This window comes from Narcine bancroftii, chromosome 3 (assembly GCF_036971445.1).
Source record: "Narcine bancroftii isolate sNarBan1 chromosome 3, sNarBan1.hap1, whole genome shotgun sequence".
Lineage (NCBI taxonomy): Eukaryota > Metazoa > Chordata > Chondrichthyes > Torpediniformes > Narcinidae > Narcine > Narcine bancroftii.
In genome coordinates this window covers 354,840,601-354,863,846 of record NC_091471.1, presented here as the reverse complement: position 1 = coordinate 354,863,846, position 23,246 = coordinate 354,840,601, and the positions used below count along the sequence as shown (strand labels likewise).

Sequence of the window (23,246 nt, the reverse complement as noted above, 5' to 3'; positions counted from 1 at the left end):
TTTGACTGTGGGAAGTGCCCAAGTCGATCAAAGAATCAGGAGCTCGGATAGGCAGGAGGCAATTCCGTGTTCAGGGTGTTTGGAGCTTGGATGAATGAGTGGGCAGCCAGAACTGGAGGTTAAGTAGGCGTTCAGGACTTCAGGAGCTCAGGTGGGTGGGCGGGAGTCCAGGACCTACGCACCGGGAACTCTGGTGGGCAGGTGACCAGGACCAAAAATAGAGAGGGGGGGGGGGGGGGTCGTCTTTAACACACAATATATCAATATATGGAAAATACCTGATTTTGAGGCAAAAAATAGGGAGTCAGACTTTACACAGTATCAACTATGGTAATTTGGAAGTGGCAGCCACAGAAATATTTGTTCAGGTAACATGGCAATGTGGGGTGTAGGAGGAGAGGGAAGCAAACGGAATCTTGGGTTCTATGGATGAACAGTTGGTCTAGCCAAAATGTGCCTGTAATTGAACCAACTTTGTAAAATCATAAATCACTCAATCTTATCTTACTGTTAATGTAGAAGCAAATTCAGTCAAATTTCTTTTGGTTGTTAGCCATTATACATTATACATGGGACAAACTTGCTAAAAATTACTTTTTAAATTGATGCAGATATTTTATTGGAAGAAAAGCAAGACTGAAACAATGTACCAGGAGTCCAAAAGATAAATCACAGGTTCAGTTGACCAATGTTAACTCTGCAATCAGACAGTAGACATCAAAGTCCCACATGATAATTTTATCCAGGAATGAGATCCTCTCAGAGAAACCACAAAAAAAAAACTGTTGCCTATGTTTCCGGTTAAGACTCTGCATCAGGACTAAGAGTTGAGAGAGAAGGCAGCCAGTATAAAGAAATGAGGAGATGAGTTTCACTTTGGACTGATCTATAGTGTTGGAGCAATCACAAAAGGTGCCTTTCCTTTCATCCAGAGATTGAAAATGGATCTCAATGGCAGAGTGAATATGGCGGCTACCCAAAGTCTCAAGTTTTTGTCTAATAACTATAATGCACCTATCTAATCACAATCTTAGAGAAGGCAGATACACCCAATCCACGAGTTGCCAGGTGATGTAATACAAACTCTTCTGAACTTGAAAAGGTCTACTCTCCACAATCCTCTTCATTTGAGGAGATCTTTAGATCCTGCAAAGGCTGAGGAAAGTCCATCTCCCACACTCTATCCTCACTACATTCTACAGGGGATTACCGCCTGGTTTGGAAGCTGTACCACCTCAGACCGCAAGACCCTGCAGATGTGGAAAAGACCATTAGGGAACCTCTTCCTAGCATGGAGGACACCTACTACACTCAATGCAAGCAGAAAGCAATATACATTGTGAAAGACTCCATACATCCCTTCTTCCATCTGGCAGGAGGTACCGAAGCATATCCAGAGTAGGAAACAGTCCCCCCCCAGAAATCAGGCTTCTGAACTCCCAATACAGATGTGCATAGTGCGCCATGGACTTTCAGTGTATACATCCTAATACCATAATATTTTAATGTGTTAACTTCTTTCCTAACTTAAATCTATGTAAATATGCTCCATGGTCCAAGCACGAGCTCGTCCAACTGTCCGAGCGTGGCATGAATGATAAATAAAGGTGACGATTGAGATGATTTCATGGTAACTGAGCTGTATTCTGATCTTGTGTGTGTGTGTGTGTGTGTGTGTGTGTGTGTGTGTGTGTGTGTGTGTGTGTGTGTGTGTGTGTGTGTGTGTGTGTGTGTGTGTATGTGTGTGTGTGTGTGTGTGTGCGTGTGTGCACGCGCACATAATCCTCGGTTTTTTTCTATACAAAATGTTGGCAAAAGATGAAGTCCTCACTCTCATTTACCTTTTCATTTCAATGCAAGATCACTTTGTGCTCCAATCAAACAGAGGGTACAAGCATCAGAACACTGGATACTTTTGGAGCATTAGCTATTTCATGAATGATTTACAAATTCTCTGTTGTGATTCAGTCACGTTACTTACTCCAAAGAAAATTTCCAAACCTAAAACCAAAGAGGACCAAAGGGGTTTATTGGCACACCAACATCACCTCCTCTCACACTTCCTATCATGTGAATACATCACTGGTCCTTCATCAATACTGGGTCTAAACTCTGGAACTCCCCAAAGTACTGCAGTTCATATCAATTTATCACCATCTTCTCAAGGACGAGTAAGAAATGCCTTGCCAGCAAGGCCCACATCCCATGACATAAATAAATAAATAGCAATCAACACGATTGCTATTTTCTGGGCTGCACTTTTTTCCTTGCTGGGTCAGACTTGACACTTCAAAGAGACAGTCAGCACCTGTGTAACCAATAGAAGAGAATTAAAAAGCATCACTTACAACTGCCAGATGGTAGATTTCTTTTTCTCCTGAATGGATGGGTTCTCTCTTGAGGCACTAAGAACAAAAGATGCATAAATATGAGGTATTCAAATCAAAAAAAACCCACAATAATCTAAGGTAACATTTGAATCAGGATGGGCACATACCGAATCATCTCTGTCCATCGGACAGCTTCCTGCAGTTCCATCAACCGCTCCTTATACTGGTTACGCTCCATGAGGACTCTGGCCATCTCTACACGAGTGAATCGCTTTCTCTGAGCAGTTGGAACATCACTCTGTTTTTATGTATAAAATAACTAATCAGACATGGCAAATTATTATTCATTAGCATAGAATACTGACCATCACACAATGCATCTGTACCAACCAAAACAGTGCAGATTGAAGTGGATAAACCTTCCCATTCACGAACGTGAATCCATATACTGTGTAAAACCAACAACTGTCTGAAGGCTTAAAATTAGCTCGCAAAACAAAGAATGGAAATAGGAAAATAAAAAGAGAAGTAACAATTTTTACCTCATCTGAATCCTCCTTAGCTCTGCTCTTTGCTTCTTCAGCCTCCAGGCGGACTCTGAAAGCACATTTCGCAGTTATAAGTGAGAGAAGCTGAAAGGCATTAGTTTACTGGCGCTGTCTATTAGACAGATTAAACCATAGATTGTCAAATACAAGTTTACGTGATTGTTGGTGACTGGGAAAACAGGCCGTATGTGTTGGCCCTGCGTTTATCATTTGCAATCTGCTGGTTATTGAAGATGCACAAGTGTTTTCAAATGCTCAAGGAATGAGTAGGAGCATCAGTGATCAGTTCTGAGTGTGGGAGAGACAAAGGGAGATTCTCACTTCCTGAGCTCTTCCTCCAGGTCTCGATTCTTCTCCTCCAGCTTCAGCTTGGCTTGCCGAATCGACTCCAATTCTCCCTGCAGCACATCCTTCATACACGTCAGCTCATCAACCTGTGCTATCAGGTCATTCTTCACCGCATTCAGAGCATTTCTAAATGGGGGAAAGAGTAAAGAGAGACTCAAACTGAATAGATTGGGATGAAGAAAGAGGAACACAATAATCGATTTTAGACACTACTAGTTCAAAGCGAGAAAGCATTGCATTGTTCCCTGTTATCCTGGTCAAATCAACTCAAATTTAGCACACACATGGGAACAAGTCACAATTCTCCACCTTTAATCCCAACACACTCACAAGCATCGAAGTGAATTAGGAAGAGAACACACCAAACACTTGACAACTCTCCAACACCTAGTGTAAAATGTCCTTTTTATCTCCTGCTTAACACACTTTTGTTATGCAACTTTATCAGGTCTTGCACCAAGCCAAAACAGTGCATGAAAACCTTACACTTAATAATAAAGTACTTTGCACATCAGGCAGAATGTTAAGAAGATTGAGGTCACACAAATTATTTCATAGCATACTGGTCAGATTATTAAAGTTTCGTACAAACATCCATGCTCAGACCTCCCCTGTCAAATGCGACATGACCTGATCCAGCGCTGCTGTTAGTCCTAAACCATGTTATCACCATTCATTTTGTATCAGAAGCAGAGAAAATTCTGCCTCAATGCTACAGTATCTTTCCCAACTACTTTGATCCACTTGAAAGACCCAAGGCATCTACACATCTATTGATTCATAAAAGACCTCTCCCATCAGCATTATGTGAGAAGAGCAACTTTGAGGGCATGCAGGGTTTAGCCCAAGCTAAAACACTGTACATCAACCCAAAAACACTTGACAGTTTTCACACACATTCCAATGGTGCCCAGCTCTACCAGACACGACATCTTCCTTGAATCCCCCGATCTTTGAATCATCAATCTGTCTGTCTGACATTCACTAGAAGTTGAGCAGAAATTTCAGTCAGAGATACAGAACAGAAGCAGGCACTGCGGCCCACCAGGTCTGAACTGACTATCAACTACCCATTTACATGAACTTAATATTAACGCCAATTGTTATTCTCCCCACTTCCTCATTAATTCCCTTTCGATCTTCTCCAGCAACAATACTGAGAAGATCAAAGCTACTATTTTTGGTCACTGCCACAAATTCCATCTTTCTCCCCAGAAAGACAATCATCTATGGCAGTAAAGATGAAAATTTAACCTGGACAAGTACAAGGTGTTGCACTCAGGGTAGGACTTGCACAGTTAATGGGGAGTATTATAGAACAAAGAGGCCTGGGGTTCAGGTACACAGTTCCCTCAGAGTGGTGACATGAGTAGACAGGATGGTGAAGAAGTCTGGCACATTTGCTTTCACTGGTCAGGACAATGTGTACAGAAGTCAGGATGTCATGTTACAACTGGAAGATGTTGGTGAGACCACACTTGCAGTATTGCACATAGTTTTGGTCACCCAGCTAAAGAAAAGATATAATTAAGACGGAAAGGGTGCAAAAGAGATTCAAAATGTTATGGGGACTGGTAGGCATGAATTAAAAGGAGAGGTTGGGACTCCCTGAAGCATAGGTGGTTTATAAAATCATGAGGGCATAGATAAGGTGGAAAGTCATAGCTTTTATCCCCAAGAGTAGGTGACTTGGAGGCATAGATTTAATGTGAAAGGGGAAAGATTTAAATGGGATCAGCCAAGACTTTATCTTCCCAATTTGTAGGTTTTGCAAACGAGACTCTTGGAGTTTGCCACGGTGGAATAACTGAAGAATTCAGCCACTGAAGTTGGAATTCGAGGGCCAAACCCATCAGGACCATTGCCTGAAGAGGGCGCACAAAATCAGTGAACCGGTGCGGACTCGAAAGGCCAACATGGCCTGTTTCCGCTCCGTAAATGGTTATATGGCTAATATCACTGGGGTCTCCCTTCCCTCTGTTGACCATGTTCACAGAGAGCATTGCTTAAATTGGGAACAAAGAATCATTGAAGACTCTTTCCGTCCAGCACACAACATCTTTGACATACTACAATAAAAGAGATGGTAAATAGATTCTTCCTGCAGGCTATGAGATTGATGAACAGTATCCTGCAACCAAGTAAATCAGCCTAAAAGATTCGAAAATTTATTTTAAATTGTATCTTTATGTACATATGTGATTGTTATGTGCTGTAGATGCACATGCAACTCTGCATGCCAAACTGCATGAGTTTTTCAAGCTTTGTTGGGACCAAGGAAAACTACCTCAGGACCTTCGTGATGCCACCATCATCACCCTGTACAAAAACAAAGGTGAGAAATCAGACTGCTCAAACTACAGGGGAATCACGCTGCTCTCCATTGCAGGCAAAATCTTCGCTAGGATTCTACTTAATAGAATAATACCTAGTGTCGCCGAGAATATTCTCCCAGAATCACAGTGCGGCTTTCGCGCAAACAGAGGAACTACTGACATGGTCTTTGCCCTCAGACAGCTCCAAGAAAAGTGCAGAGAACAAAACAAAGGACTCTACATCACCTTTGTTGACCTCACCAAAGCCTTCGACACCGTGAGCAGGAAAGGGCTTTGGCAAATACTAGAGCGCATCGGATGTCCCCCAAAGTTCCTCAACATGATTATCCAACTGCACGAAAATCAACAAGGTCGGGTCAGATACAGCAATGAGCTCTCTGAACCCTTCTCCATTAACAATGGCGTGAAGCAAGGCTGTGTTCTCGCACCAACCCTCTTTTCAATCTTCTTCAGCATGATGCTGAACCAAGCCATGAAAGACCCCAACAATGAAGACGCTGTTTACATCCGGTACCGCACGGATGGCAGTCTCTTCAATCTGAGGCGCCTGCAAGCTCACACCAAGACACAAGAGAAACTTGTCCGTGAACTACTCTTTGCAGACGATGCCGCTTTAGTTGCCCATTCAGAGCCAGCTCTTCAGCGCTTGACGTCCTGCTTTGCGGAAACTGCCAAAGTGTTTGGCCTGGAAGTCAGCCTGAAGAAAACTGAGGTCCTCCATCAGCCAGCTCCCCACCATGACTACCAGCCCCCCCACATCTCCATCGGGCACACAAAACTCAAAACGGTCAACCAGTTTACCTATCTCGGCTGCACCATTTCATCAGATGCAAGGATCGACAATGAGATAGACAACAGACTCACCAAGGCAAATAGCGCCTTTGGAAGACTGCACAAAAGAGTCTGGAAAAACAACCAACTGAAAAACCTCACAAAGATAAGCGTATACAGAGCCGTTGTCATACCCACACTCCTGTTCGGCTCCGAATCATGGGTCCTCTACCGGCTTCACCTACGGCTCCTAGAACGCTTCCACCAGCGTTGTCTCCGCTCCATCCTCAACATCCATTGGAGCGCTTTCATCCCTAACGTCGAAGTACTCGAGATGGCAGAGGTCGACAGCATCGAGTCCACGCTGCTGAAGATCCAGCTGCGCTGGGTGGGTCACATCTCCAGAATGGAGGACCATCGCCTTCCCAAGATCGTGTTATATGGCGAGCTCTCCACTGGCCACCGTGACAGAGGTGCACCAAAGAAAAGGTACAAGGACTGCCTAAAGAAATCTCTTGGTGCCTGCCACATTGACCACCGCCAGTGGTCTGATATCGCCTCAAACCGTGCATCTTGGCGCCTCACAGTTTGGCGGGCAGCAACCTCCTTTGAAGAAGACCGCAGAGCCCACCTCACTGACAAAAGGCAAAGGAGGAAAAACCCAACACCCAACCCCAACCAACCATTTTTCCCCTGCAGCCGCTGCAACCGTGTCTGCCTGTCCCGCATCGGACTTGTCAGCCACAAACGAGCCTGCAGCTGACGTGGACTTTTACCCCCTCCATAAATCTTCGTCCGCGAAGCCAAGCCAAAGAAGAGATTGTGTATGCACCATGGTACGGAGAAACATTGCATCTTCTGTTTGTACATGTAGTCAAATGGTAATAATCCTGAACTTGAGGGACACTTTCTTCACACAGAAGTATATCGAACAAGCTGCCAATGGAAGAGGTAGAAGCAGGGACAACTGTAATGTTCAAAACATATTTAGACAAGTACATGGATAGGAAAGGTTCTGAGGTATCTGGGCTTTATGCAGGCAAATGAGACTAGCTTGGTTAGCATGGACGTTGGGCGAAAGGGCCTATTTCCATGCTGTAGAATATGTTGTAAATGATTGCGATGGTCTTTGGCCTCCACACAAAATATATCAAGTATCTCGTTATGTGGTTCAGTGGCTGAGTTTGGTCGCATTCCTCTACTGCATTAAAGATGCTGCACAATTTGAAGTTGCTGCTTTTGGACTAATTCTGGCTGCAAAATAAACTGTCCCAATCTTTAGTTCTATTCCTTTTGTCCAAAGGCATCTTGATTGTTTTTTAACCAAAGACTCAATCCTCTAGCTCCCCACCCCATCCTTGCCAGACATTTTCCCCAATTTGTCACTAGAGTAAAGAACCACAGTTGTCGGCTGTCCGAATCTGCATGGCAGAAGACCTTAACTTTTACAACGACCTTGCTTTTAAGTGATCTCTCATAAAAGCACCTAACAAGGCTTAAGAATTAAAACTGTTAATTCTCTTGAAGGCATATTTGTATGCCAGGTTTCCTTTCTGAAATGTAAGCATTTGTAGTGCAGGCAGCTGCATTAGACAAGTTCATCTGGAAGGGGAACAGAAATAATCAACCCAGACTTACTTGGTCTCCAGCAGCTGTGTGTTTTCCTGAATAAGATTTTCAACTTCTCGACCCATACCTGGCAAAAATTAAATGCAAGAGGTTGTCAACTTCAGACTGCAGAATGAGTACTAGCTCAGCCTATTTCCAATTGGAAATTATTGTCATAGATGAAGCCTGGAGATTACCAGCTCCCAGTCTTCAATAATTCCATTAATGCGAGTTAATAATGCACCTATTTACATATACTGATGGGTGGCTGTGCATGAATAAAAAATACAATACAAAAAACAATGATGCTAAGACAAAGATCAAGATTCAACCATACCACATTCAAAAGCTACTGTTGCAGATGGTTTCCCACAATGGATTAGCAGACAAGACAGTTGCAAAATGTGGGATAGATGTAATAGCAAGTGGCAAACGAAACAAGGATTTGATAAGGAAGCAACAGTGGAAGGGAGCAGAATCAGTCAAACAAAGTTTATCCTGGCTTGATGAGTTTAGGTCACCAGTGTAAAGGAGAAACCATCAACTTTGTGAATGGGGTTTCAAATTACCCCCAATTCATCAAAATGTTCAGCCATTAGTATATCAAAAGGTTTCACTCTGCAGCTCCCAAATTGTTTATTTTTGTAAAATAATTCTCTTTCACTTACTGAATCATTCCTTTCCATGAGGTGGTTTGGTCACAAAAGAGATACCCAATATATTGCAGTTTAATTCAAGGTCCAACTGGAGAAGTTCCCTGCCACTTGAAACCAACTTTATTTGACAAACTAACCTGACTTTCTAGATTGGACAAGGTATCAAAAACAAGTCTGAAACAAATGAAAGTATACATTCATAAAATAGATAGTCTCTTCAAAGCCTTAGTTCCACCCTAATCCTCCCAAAATCAATAAAGGAGAAATCCATAGAATCAATAAATTTAGAACTGAAATTCACCACGATGGCTTGATCTGTGTTTATAGCTGTCATTGAAAAGTCATGTGGCAAGCAGTTTGCTCAATGCCCAAAACCCAAAGTATGTGAGTGTAATGAACAGTTCAAAATTGGGCCAACCCAGCACTATTTGGAGCCACGATGAGTAGTAGGGTAGAGAGTAGTAGTACAGAAAATGGAAGTGGGATAGATGATCCACGCAGCTCGAAGCTATGCCTTTGGTCTATCATGGCCCTCTACCAATGAGCTGTTCACTTGGCCACTTCCATTGGTGTTGACCGATAACAAGCAGGGTGACCAGTGGAAACTCACATCCCAGAAAGAATTTGTAAATAAATTGGATTTCTATCGGCCTAATTCTGCTCCGACATCTTATGGCATTGGTTCTCAACCTTTTTTCTCCCACTCACATACCACCTTAAGTAATCCCTTACTAACCATAGTGCACCTCTGGCATAGGATGCCACAGATGCTTGGTGCTCTGTGGTTAGTAAGGGATTACTTAAGGTGGTATGTGAGTGGGAAGAAATGATTGAGAACCACTGTCTTATGGTCTTGCAATTTTGCAGCTATTTTACCACAGATGACCAAATTTAGGCAATTTCACAAATATTCACAATGAATTTGAACAAGTTTCTGGATTGGTAATCTAGTTTGACAAATCCTATCATTGGACATCGGAGACATCTAATACAAATCTCACCTTGCATTGAAAGGCTGCTACTTTGCATGGAGTAATATAGAATTAAAGCATCAACCTAGCAAAGGGAGTTCTGTAGAAGGAAAGCAGCTCCACAAAGTTTAAACTGTCAGGATGCATCTCAATTTCAGTGACCGGGCTCACTCCTGATCTTTAATTCTGTCTGGATGGAGAATGTTGGTGCTATGTGCCCACATGGGCTTCCTTCTGGCTCCTCTCAAATCTGAGCAGGTTTGTACATGAATTGGCCATTGTAAATTGCCCCAGGTGCAAATGAGAGGGTGAATCTGGGGGAAATTTATGGAAATGTTAGGAGAGTGGAAATGGCTTCATAGGGCCTATTTTGACACTGTGCAACTGAAATAGAATTGCTGTCTAACTAATACACCTACTGCAAGATAGCTATTCCATAATAAATGGAATGGTCACAGCAGTTATCACCAACATCACCATTTTTCTTTACATTCCCTGCCCTTCACAATCTTGCATCATAATCATGGGAAATATTGCTGTTAACCAAATCCAAGGTCTCTCCTACTCAAGATTTAAATGTAAACTGGGCTTAAGGCTTAATGTGAACCAATATTTAAGTACTTAAGGGAAAAGGTCACTTTACACTATGACAGGAAGGAAATAAAATAGTGCCCTCTGCATGGACATCATGTTGCCACACTTGCAATTTCTCACACAGGTGCTAAAAGCTGTACAAAAAATGCTCAAGAGCAGATGGAGTCTTACCAAAGATATTATGATCTTTATCATGCATTCCAGGTGAAGCAGTGAGAAAGGAAAAATTATGTAAGATGTAGCATGAAAGGAACATACAAGCAAGTTATGAAGTACTGTGGAGAATATAGCGTAAATGTGGCCTAGCTGGTGATCACATGGTCAGCACATCCAACCGAATTTCATGCAATAATCAAACCACATTAAAACTCCAGTCTGTTAAAATCATTTATCGATGTTTTTGTGAAAGATTTTAATTCATCTCAATCTCTGAAGACAACCAGTACAATTACAGACAAAAGAAAGTAATATTTCTGCATAACCATTTTTTAAAAACTCGCTGCAATTTATCTATGGTTCTGGGAAGAGAAAGTGCCAATAAAAGTAAACAAAAAGTAGCAGAAATGAACATCAGGTGGAACATTGCTGTTATTATAGAGCAATTGCAAAATAAAACCACCCACTCACTCCCTTGAAAGTTCTCCGGGTTTTGCTGCGTGGTTCCAGTGATCCCAGTTTCAATCTCGGCTTTATCAAATGAATTTCCCAGCAGACCCAGACACAGGTGGACTCTCGTTATAAACAATTTCTCGATGGTACAACCTATTCCTATAACACTGCATATAGAGTCGAAGTTCATAATTTTCAACTAATATAGCTTTGTTTAATTTCTGAAATCAAGATGAATAGTAGCACAATACACACTCCTCAGCACAAGGAGCAGAGCTCTGGCTTGTCTGCCACCAAAGCAAAGCTTCAGACTCAAGAGGCAGCTACATTGAACTTTTATCTCTAATGCTAACTCTCCAGATGCTACAACACAGCTGCTCTGGGTTGGAACAGTGCACACTTGTTAACATCATATGCTGGGCACAGAGAGTGAACCAGTCTTATCCCGCTCAACCCAGATTCAAATTTGGGATCTGGAGGTGAAGGAAAGTTTACTACTCGATCATGAGTTGACACCTTAACTTACTTTTCAAATGGCTTGTATTACTTCAATTCCACAGCTCCATGCCAATTTTACAGAACACTGAAACCCCCCCCAACCCCTCCCTCCCATTATTCTCTTTATATCCGGAAACAATGGTCTTAACAATGGAAGGGTCAAAGTTTACTCAGCCCAACAGTGGTCTCAGAACTTCCCTTACCCAGGCAGTTGTGCTCTGCCACTGGCGGGAATTTAAAATGGCTTGACAGCTGGATGAGCAGGGAATGGCTACAAAAAGTTGAAAATTAGGATAATTTGCAAGGCAGGAGGAGAAATCAGAGATAAAGGAAATTAGTCAAAAAAAAAGGGGGAGACTTGCTGTGCTGGGGGCAGAAAGCTGATAGCAGTGAGTATACTGAATAAGCCACATAATCTGAAGATACAGGCAGACAAATGTTTGGTTATTATGGAAATCTGGTTTAAAGAAGGGCAGGGATAGCAGCTTAACATGCTTGATGACAAGGTTTTCAATAAAGGACAAGAAGGGATAAAGATTGATTCAGGAAACTGTGACAGTTGCGAAGAGTAATGCAACGTTAGAAGAGTCATTGAGATTACACTGGTTGATCTGAAGAACAGAAACAACACAATCACTGAGTCAGGGAATCGTTCAGCATGGAACAGATCCTTTGGCCCAATTCGTTCATGCAGACCAAGTTGGCATTTTGGGCTAGTTTCATTTGCCTGTATTTGGCCCGTGTCTTTCTAAACCCTTCCGATGCACATCAATACAATGTGAAAATAAATTACATCGAAAAAAATACTGAGAAATAAATAAAAGAAAATATGAAAGTGCTCTGTTTGTACTTCAAAAGAAAGATAACAGGCTCTGCTGTTAAGGAGGGAAAATACAAAACATTGGAGGGGAAAAACATTGTAAGATAGGAAACATTTAGTTCAGCATCTTGAAAAGACTCAAGTTATCATGGTCCGAATAAACTATCTTAAGTTTTTAAAAGAAACAATAATGGTTCTGACCTTGACCTGCCTTCCAATTTAGCTACAAGAGTAGTGCCCAATGTTAGGAGATCTAACATAGTAGCATTGTCCAAAATGGAATGGATAAATAGTCAGTAAATTGTGAGAATTATTAATTTTGGGGTACAAAAAAATTATTTTCATAAAGGAACTTATTGAGAACAATCACTACCTTTTTGTTCGGGGAAGATCATGTCTGATAAACTTGAATTGTTGGGAGTGTCAAAGAGAGTTAATAAGGGCAGCATACTTGTAGTCCAAGTGGCAGAAGTTTAACTGTAACCTATTATTTAAAACATGCTTGTTAACTTGCATCTAGTTTTTAAAACATAACTTTTTAAAAAATTAGACATATAGCACGGTAACAGGTCCACGAGCCCATTCCGCCCAATTAATCTACAACCCCTGGTACAATTCAAATGATGGGAGGAAAATGGAGCCCCGGGGGAATATCCATGAAGACACGGGGAGAAACTCCTTACAGACAGCACAGGATTTGAATCCGCCCCCAATTGCTGGTGCTGTAACAGAGTTGTGCTAACTGCTACGCCAACCATGCTGCCCAGATACTTGCACTATGGATAATTAACCTAATTGTGATGAGAGAGGAAACGAGAACACAAAGGGAAAATCGAAGTTGCAGAAGAATATTCAAACTCATTTAGATGGCACTGGAGGTCAGTAGCAAGAAGGAAAGGCTAGCAAGTATTTTAGTGACAGGGTGGCTGTTACCAACATTTATTTGCTGGGAAAGATTAAATAAAAATAAACAAATGGTCAGTTAAGCATAAAAATGGCAAATGCAATTAAATCCAGGGAAGTTTGAGGCATTTGTAAAGAAGAAGGTAAGGAATCATACAAAAATATGGAAGAATGTTGAGGTTTGTGGAGGAAAGGAAGGACCTTCGAGTGCATATTCACAAATCCTCAATGAAAGCAAACCAGTTTGATAAATGTTAACAACACATTAAAAAGGGTTTTTCTTCGTTCGTGTGACAAAGTACAGGCCAGGGAGATTATACTTGAAATGACCATAAGACTAGTTGGAATAATGCATGCAGTTCTGCTCATCACATTATGGGAAAGATGTAAAAACACTGGAGAGGACAAAGAATAAGTATAGAAGGATGATGATAAAATCAATAAACTATATTGACATGAGCAAAATTTGAATTGGAAAATCTGAATTTAGTGCTGCTTTTTATTCCCAAATCGAAGTGGCTGAGGCAGACGGAATTGAGGTCTATTAAATTTCAAGGAGCATAGAAGGAGTAAATAAAAAGGATATGCCCTCAAGCAAAGAGGTCAAAAGTCAGATGGGCTCAGATTCACAATTAGTGGATTAGTGGGGAGATGAGGAAATGCTTTTGCATTCAGGGGTGGCATGAAAGATCTAAGGGTAGATAAGTCTCCCAGACCGGATAGAATGCACCCTTGGGTTCTTAAAGAAGTAGCTATAGAGATTGTACAAGAACTAGTAACCACCTTCCAAGAATCAATGGATTATGCCATGGTTCCGAAAGGTGAGAAAATTGCAAAGGTCACGCTACTATTTAAAAAGGGAGGGAGGCAGCAGAAATTCTAAACCTGTTAGCGTGACATCGGTGGTTGTGAAGTTGTTCGTCTATTGTCAAGGATGATGTTATGGAGTACATGGAGGTGCATGACAAAATAGCCAAAGTCAGCATGGTTTCCTTAAGGAAAATTTTTCCCTGTGTGGTAGATATTCATCATTATTTCAATCTTCACAAGCAACAACACAATAAAACTCCGAAAATATGGCATCCTTTTGCTTGACATCTAGTGCACTCAATCCTTGTTATCTGTGGATCCATATATTTGGAAGAGGATGGAACCAGGGTTGGGAATGTCAGATGTCAGGAAGATATGAAGCTGGAGTTGCGGTCCATAGTACTTGCATGATTCAACTTATTTAAAAAAAGCAAAATGAAAAAAAAAACATCCAATCATCCAGAAAATCTGACAGTCCAAAGTCCCAAGGGTGCCAAATTATCGATGTTTTACCGTATCTGGATGCTGCAATTTTAAAAATTCTCAAGCACATTCTTATACAGCAAGCCAGAGATACTAATATGCATTTTGTAATACAGGTCTTGGCGACAGAAAGATGGAATAAAAAGCAAAAGTTAGACAGGCAGAAAAAGACAGCAGGAAGTACACAATACAGTACATAAAAATATACACACCAGAAAACTCCCCTGGGTCAGCAACCCCAGAGAAAGGAAGCATGAGAAGAAAAACTCTAATTAGCTTGCAAATGAAAGCTACTTCTATCATTAACTGCACATAGTGCACTTAAAGCTGTGCTCTCCCACATCACTTGGTTTATAGGTGTAAGGGAAGGAAAAACATGTAAATTGAGCCCATGGAAGCACACAAATATATGAAAGCAACATTATATACATCAGATTTGCTTGCACAAATATTGCCACAAATGTGCAAATGATAGAAAAGAAATGGACTTTACAAGTAGGCATAACAAAATATGAAACCATTCTCCATCCAGGCGGATCACAGGCATGGAGTTCTTCTAGTCTCTCACGCACAAAGCCTGCTTACTTCCCCACCTGGACAAAGGCACATAGATTAATACAGAGACAACCAGCAAGGAAAAGCTTAGCAGGATTGCTCGCATGGTAGGATAACAGTTTTGAGGATGTGCAATATTTAGAAACATCGAAAACCTACAGCACAATACAGGCCCTTCAGCCCAAACCATAACCCACAAAGTTGTGCCGTACATGTCCCTACCTTAGAAATTACTAGGTTTACCCATAGCCCTCTATTTTTCTAAGCTCCACGTACCTATCCAAAAGTCTCATAATGGACACGATCATATCTGCTTCCAGCACTACTGCTGGCAGCCCATTCCATGTACTCACTACTCTGTAAAAAATTTACCCCTGACATCTCCCCTGTACCTTCTCCCCAGCACCTTAAACCTGTGTCCTCTTATGGCAACCATTTCAGCAGACTCAATGTCACCCTGGGTGAAGGAATGCAAACTGGTCAGGTCATTGCATTTATTGAGCCAAATGTCTCATTGACTGATATACAGAACTTGCAAGTCACTTTTGTGATTTACTGAATATTGGCCCAGTCTGGGGCACAGCTTTTGATCTTTCAACACTCATCTGTTTTGCATTCCCTATCAGTACAGTTTTAACATGTTGCATTTGTTGAGAAAATCCAGGGCAGTAGATCTCAAGAAGACCATGATCTACCGAACAGGGCATCAATAAAGTCAGAAGGCAAAAGACAGGCCATCAAACCTGGCTCTTAATCTACACAAGTTGAAGAGCTGAAAGCCAAGGATCTAATAATGATCACTTACCATAATAAAATCAACTTGTTAAAGGGAGGAAATAGAGAGGAGGGGTGGGGCAGAGAGAAAGAAAGAGCCGAAGGACTCGAATTAGTGTGGGTAGAAGTGAACATAGCTGGACATATCAGAAATGGCATCCTGAAATTGGCTTTGCATCGTTTTGCTGTGAAATGGGTCTACTTAAATCTTTCAGTACTTGTGGCCCACATGTTTTTCATAAACTGACACTCCATGCCTAACCTGTCCAGGTTACAACAGATTCTAATACTGGGATCCATGAGAGTTGCAACCATGTTTACGTTACAAACACAGCAAAGCAATGTTATCATGTTATAACTCAAATATCGTTCAAAAATTGGATGTGTATTTCATCAGAAAGTAAGTATGGGACAGGTTAAATTTGAAAATCAGGATTTAAAATCCTGCACCACAGCTGTTGGAAATAACATTGAATTTCAGCCTTTTCCAAATTAAGGCTTATAAATGGAGTGCATTAGAGAGCAAGTCTCTGGTCAGTCTTTGAAGCATGAAAAGCTAAGAGTTGAAACATAAATTAAACTAAATTCAGATTTTACTTAAAAGACTTTTTTTTTTTAAAATGAAAAATATAACTATGAAACCAAGAAAAGGAATGATTCTTTCAACAAGAATTAAACCTGGGTTAATTTGAAACCAAGCACACTTCAATATGTTTTGGGTTTACATCCTCAAAGTTCTCCCCAAACAAGAAAAATAACTTTTCTTTCGCACTTAGCCTCCAACAATGCAGAACTCTCCTGCCATCTATTCTGGTCACCGAATACTGGGAGTATGTGGAGATTTTGGAAAGGGTGCAGAAGACGTTTACAAGGATGTTGCCTGACTTAGAGGGTATGAGTTATGGAAAGAGGTTGGACAAACATGGGTAGTTTTCTCTGGAGCATGGGCAGCTGACAGGAAAGCTTACAGAGGTTTATAAAATCATAAGGAGGCATTGACCTCTGTAAACAGTTGGAATTTACCGCCACCCCCCCCCCTCCACCACCACCAAGGTAAAAGCATTACAAACTAGAGGACATGCGTTTTAAGGCGGGGTGGGGAAGGAGTTTGATTGGGGCAAATTCTTTTTTTATACAGAGAGTACAGATTGAAGCAGCAGTATTTGAGAGACTGAGATAGGCATAAATATGAAGGGAATAGTGATAGATCCATCATGTGCAAAACACAGTTTCAGTTTTGATTTGCGCATCATGTTTCGTGCAGACATGAGCCAAAGAACCTGTCCCTATACTATGCTCCTCAGATGAAATAAAAACATTATTTTCTACATTTTCTTTAGTCATTCCAACCTCTCCCAATGCTATTCTGTCTGACTTAGCTTGATAAAATGAAAGAAAAAGAAAAATTAGTGAAACATAAAAGGTGTTGAAAGAAACTATTCTGATTAGCTCAAACACAAAATATGAAACAAAATATTAGGAATTACATTATTCAGGCAATTCTCAAATTACACAAGCATTTCCATTCCTTAGAACTGTCCTAAGGTGATTTCTCTGCATGTCAGAAATGCCTGTTTTCTACAGTATTCACTGTACATACACTGGCTACAATTTTTTTTCATTTCACTGATGCAATTTTTAAAAATAGGTTGCCCTCAAGCATCTTTTAAATCGTCTTATCTCTATTCATACTTAAAGTAAATATATGGTGTATCCAGTCATTAATGAATATCACACCACATTTTATTATTATTACCTTTAAAAATTCTTTAAATATTTGGAAGAATTTGTGTCAAGTTGGATTTTTCTAAGTCTAATAATCTAGAGAGCCCCTGCATGCCCCTCCTAAAGGAGGGACCATACTGTTATGAGAGCAATGTGAATAATTTGGATAAGCTGTACAGACACTCACACTTTCAAAACAAGGCTATATCACATCGCTTGACCTTTACTTACCCAGCAAATTGGCCCCCTCATCCACATCACCAATTAGCTCTGAAGCTGATTGGGACAGTTCATCAAAAATAGATTCAGTGTTCCGATCAAACGCTTTGTTCTCTATTCCCTGTGTGGGTGTGCTATTAAAAAAAAAGCAAGAATTAATCAAAATGTCTTGACATGGATAGGTTGTGAAAGCATTGGTCGTATCAGCATTTTTCACTGATGAGTGCCATTAACAGAATGATGTTCTTAAATGGTCTTTGAAGGAGCATTATGCAACATGAATGATTCCAAATTTGAAGGATTCCTCCAAAAACAAATCAAATAACTGGTTAATCAACCCAAAACCTAACTTTGCTTCTCTCTCTGACCTATATTCCCTGCATTTATTTCAGATTTAGAATGAGTATACTATTTTAATTTTATATTATTAATTTACTAGCACTAATTTTTCAGGAATACTCCTGCAAATCTGCTGCTGTATCCAAAGGGATTTCTGTTTTCACCTCTTGAGTTGCTGTCCTTTTAACTTTCAGTCTTTCTCTGGACCCTTCTTTTCCTGCCTCTTTCACTGTATTACCAATTCCAATGAAATACAGGCCATTTCAATTTGAAATATTATCCATGTATTTCTCTCTCCACAAATGCTTTCTAACTTGAGCATTTCCAGCTTTTTCTATTTTAATTTCCTGAAATTCCCTTCCATTTCACTGATCAGCAAAAGTTAATACATTCTACGACATTATATAAAGTACCTACTCACCTTGTTCCTTTGTACCCACTAAAATCTCGATCCATATCCAATTCAGGCGTCGAGTCAATGATGGCTTGAACATCTGATTTGTCTTCATTTTCAGTCACACCTTGAACAATGTTATTGAATTTAAACTTATAAGTCATTAACATAAATAATTATGTCAATTATATTTGCTTATTGTTACATGTACTGAGATTAGAGTGAACATTTTTGTTTGTATGCTATCCAGGCAAGTAAACCTATCATCAGTGCAGGAGACGAAGGGTGGTGATGGTGGAGGGCTCTTTCTCAGACTGGATGGCTGCCAGAAGTGTGTTCTGCAGGAATTGGTGAATCTATATTCAGTGTTGGGTCCACTGTTCATCATTTATTGTAACAATTGGGATGGAAATGTAGGTGATGTGGATAGCAAATTTGTGGAGGACGCTGAAATTGAAAGTCATTAAATCACAGATTAACTACATGAAAATAGGCAATTCATCCCAATTACTACTTCCTCTGGCAGTTTATTCCATATACCCACCACCCTCGATGCAATTTTTAAAAATAGGTTGCCCTCAAGCATCTTTTAAATCTTCCCTGTGGCCCCCCCCCCCTCACCTTAAACATACACCTTATTTGACACCTTCCTACCCTGAGGAAAGACTGATTATTCACAATCTATGTCTCTCATTTCACAAACTTGAGCATCCAATACTCTTGGGGAAAAAGGTACAATCCTATCCCAGTCTCTCCTCACGTCTTGAGTCCTAGTGACAGACTTGTGAACCTTTTTTGCAACTTTTCTAGTTTTAAATGCCATTCCTTCAATAGCAAATTGACCAAAAGTGCACACAATATTCAAAATGTGGCCTTACCAACATAGTGAACCACTGTACCATGACAACACAACTTTGATACTTAATTGCTCTCTCCAATGAATGCATTCTTCACCACCCTGTTTATCCGTGTCACTCCATTCAAGAAACTATATACTGGTATCCCTGTTCCACAACAATTCCCATGGTCCTATTGTCTACGGTGCAAGCCTTGTCCTGGTTTGATTTGCCAAAATGCCACACCTTACACTTACCAAATCAAACATTTTATGCTATTCCTCTGTCCAATGACACAGTTGATCCAGATAATTTTGTAATCTAAGATAACCATCCTCATTGTGCACACCACCACCAATCTTGGTGTTATCCACAAACTCACTCACCATGTCACCCTCATTCTCATCCAGAGGGTGAATGTAAATAACAAATTAAGGGTGGACCCACTAATGCTCCCCTTAGTACCCCACTTGTCCCAAGCCTCCAGTCCAGAAAACAAATCAGATCTTTCCTTCCCAAATGTTGATGGATCCTGTATCTCTGACTACCCTCCAATATTTTTGCCACCACTGATATTCTAGGATCACTGGTCTGCATTTTCCAAGCTTTTCCTTTTCTAAATAAAGGTACAACATTGGTCTTTCAATTCACACCCATATAACATTAATATCTTTGCCAGACTCCTCACATCTCTTCTCTTGGATTAGTACACAAGGGTGTTTGGTGGGCAACATGGACATGGGCCAATGGGCTAGTTTCTGTAGCAAATGTCCTGCAGCATCCATCGTGGTCTTCTCATAAATGATCCCTAATCATACATGAATCAACATCCTCTACAGTCTCCAGTAGAGATACTTGAATTACCCTTAAGAACACAAGAAATAGGAGCAGGAATCAGCCATTTGGCCCATCAAGCCTGCTGTACCATTCAATAAGATTGTGGCTGTGTAATCAGCCTCACCTACCTGCCTTCCCCACATTATCCTTAATTCCACTATTATTTAAAAATCTATTTAATCTGTATTTACAATACATTTAATGAGGCTGCCTCCAGTGCTGCATTGGGCAGAAAATTCCAGAGATTCATTACCCCCTTATAGTCCCAACTCCTCAAAAAAGCAGTTCTTCCTCATCTGTCTTAAATCTACTCTCCCTGAACCCCCACCCCACTCCCTAAGTTCTCGTCTCACCTGCCAGTAGAAACAACTTCTCTGCTTCTATCTCATCTGGTCCTTTCATAATTTTGTATTTCCAATAATATCACTTCTGGTTCTTCTAAATGCCAGTGACTATAGTCCCAGGCTGCCCAGTTAGTTGATCCACTGGCCGATGATGTCATTCTCATGCCTGATACCAGACTCCTGAAATAAACACTATTCTGAACTCTGTACTGGGATGAAAATATCACTTGGGGGAAAAAAAAGGTCCAAGGATGTTCTCAAAGCTTCCTTGAAAATTACAATGACTCAACTAATTCCTGGGAACCCTTGGCTTGTGACTGGCTAAAGAGAAGCATTCAGGGTAAATTTGATGATCTCAAGCTAATGTAGCAGAAGCAGAAAACTCAGCATAAATGACAGAAGAGATGTACCATCTACAGACTTCCTCACTGGCTGTCCCACTAGGTACCTCCTGCACCACTTTTAAAAGATTAGCTTTACAGTTAGCACAAAGCTGTTACAGTGCCGGTGACTGGTGTTCAAATCCAGCGCTGTCTAAGAAGTTTGTATGTTCCCCCTATGTCTGCATGAGTTTCCTCCGAGTGCTCCAGTTTCCTCCCACCGTTCAAAATGTACCATGATTGTAGGTCAATTGGGTGTAAATGGATGGCACAGGCTTGTGTTACTGTATGCCTTAAAAAAAAAGGTCCACCTCAAAATTAGAATGGAAAAAAAGCCACCCTCAATCCTCAGGGTACACAAAAATGAGAATCAAAAGAAAAACATTTTCCAACTTACACCAAGCTTACCTACATATTCCCTTGGTAGGAAATAAACAGTCTCCTAGGAGAAAACTCTGTCTCAAATGTGTTTAGGTTCACAAATGTGTAAAGAAGAACATTTTGTCTGAAAGCACAAAAAAAATCTGCTGGAGGAACTCAGCGGATCGAGCAGTCGTGGAGAGAAAAAGATTGTCAGTGTTTCAGGCCAGAACCCTTCATCAAGACACAAGCGATGCTGATAGACCTGCTGAGTTCCTCCAGTTAATTGTATTTTGCTCCAGATTCCAGTGTCTGCAGTCTCTTGGGTGTCTTCTGAGCTATTGATAAAATGTATATATTAACTCAGCATCCTTATAAACTAGCACCATATTTCAGGGAGGAAAGCAACAATTTTTTTTAGTTTGCTATATTGGAAAGCAGCAGAACACCCCATCACCCACAACAGCTCGTCCATTCAAGTCACCTAGATGCATTGGTACATCGGGTTGTACTTTTACTTCCACAAGGCCAATGACAACAATAACATCTGAAGTTCAGTCAGTGATTGACAGGTTTATGAATATTACAGAAATTAAATGTACACAAGCTTAGCGTAATAGAAGTTCAAGTTATTCTTACTGTTGATCAAGTTCATACCTCCAAGGCACATCTTAAATCAACACATCTCCCTTCTGAATCAAGTGGCCCCAGTCTCTCACTTTGACAATACCTGCTACACAAATTTGGTTTGAGGCACTTACCAACTGCTAAAGTTCTGGTGTCCTGCTGAACCTGCACATCAATATTTTTCTTGTTATCTGGTTTACTACTAGCTTGGTTCAAGTTTTTGAATAACCCCTCAGTTTCCAGGCTTTCCTCTGTTGGAGAAGTTGAATCTCCAATGGCAGCATCTGGCAGAGCAGACGTGGGAGTGTTGGATTTTGTTGGCACCAAGCTGGACGCCTGGCTAACATCAGAGAGTTCATCCTAAAGTGCAAATAAAATCATAAAAGGTGAAAAGATAGAAGTACATTTTTAGAAAAGTATTGAGAGATTAAGCAGTGATGGTTCTGGGACCGAGTCTCTTTGTACATGAACTAGTCAAAGTTAACATGTTTGACCCCAAGCAATTAGGAAAGTAAATGGACTGCTGGCCTTTATTGTAAAAGTAGAGACATCTCACCAGCCCAATAACACTAACTGGTATCTGCATACAGATCAGATCTCGCTACCCAAGGAAGCATACATCTTCAACTGAAGAATCAAAGCAGTTTGGTTCCTGAGAAAGAAGAGGGTAGCACAGGATGAGGCAGGAGGATGGGTGACCTATATTCTGTGATCAAGAATCAAGCAGACCAGCTGACTGAATCTATGTTCTTTCAATTAAAAGAATGGGTAACGATCTCATTGAGATAGACAAAATTGTTAAAGGAGTTGACGTGGTAGATGCAGAGGTGAACTTATCCTGGATGCAAGGTAAGTTAGGGGGTGGGGAGAAGATGGAGGTGGGAGCTGTCAGATTCGAGTCATGTTCAGATGGAGAATAATCTTCCCAAGAACTGTGGAATCTTTATAACTGAGTATACTCAAGACAGAGAGAGACAAATTTTAGGACATGAATGGAATAGAGGATACAGTGTTAGTTTATGAAAATGGTGGAGGGGAAAATCATTTAGATTTTGAGAAAGTATTTCACATTCTTAAGAGTGTTCCAAAAGTCTTTAAAGCTAATGAAGGAAATGATTGAGATATGTTGAACATGTCATTTACCATTATAGACACAGTCACAGGGTAGTTCAAAACAGAAACAAGCCTTTAAGTCATGTCGATGTCAGTCATTGAACACCAATCTATACTAATACAATTTCCCTGCAGCCTCTGTACCCTTGCGTTTCAAGTCCTCACCTGAGCTTATGTTAAAAATGCAGCTGAATCTAAATGTCACAAGTGATAACACAGCAAGTTGTATTTGATTATATTCTGCATTCACTTCATTCCAATGTTTTTAAAATAATATTAATAGAAAGTTGCTAATGTACAAATATTGCATCAAGATGGCACAGAATCAAAATATTCTCAGTAATTTGTTAAAATTATGTTTTTTGTTGTTGGATTTCACCAAATATAGAAAAGTCATTTAATTCCAACATTAACTTATCTATTTAGAAAAGTATGAAAATCGCTTTGCTCGTCACAAC

The 23,246-nt window shown here is 40.6% G+C and overlaps 1 protein-coding gene across 8 annotated transcripts in view; it reads right to left on the bottom strand.

Moving 5' to 3' along the window:
* LOC138759450 (C-Jun-amino-terminal kinase-interacting protein 4-like) overlaps positions 1-23,246 on the bottom strand; it is a 159,195-nt gene that overhangs the window by 45,822 nt on the left and 90,127 nt on the right. For all 8 annotated transcript variants that reach the window (XM_069929905.1, XM_069929903.1, XM_069929904.1 and 5 more), the window contains 8 exons: positions 21,810-22,035; positions 18,319-18,418; positions 17,571-17,692; positions 7,972-8,029; positions 3,200-3,352; positions 2,873-2,927; positions 2,498-2,628; positions 2,349-2,405 (listed from right to left, as the gene is read on the bottom strand). In XM_069929905.1, coding sequence (XP_069786006.1) covers positions 2,349-2,405; positions 2,498-2,628; positions 2,873-2,927; positions 3,200-3,352; positions 7,972-8,029; positions 17,571-17,692; positions 18,319-18,418; positions 21,810-22,035 — 902 coding nt within the window. The remainder of the gene's footprint in view (positions 1-2,348; positions 2,406-2,497; positions 2,629-2,872; positions 2,928-3,199; positions 3,353-7,971; positions 8,030-17,570; positions 17,693-18,318; positions 18,419-21,809; positions 22,036-23,246) is intronic.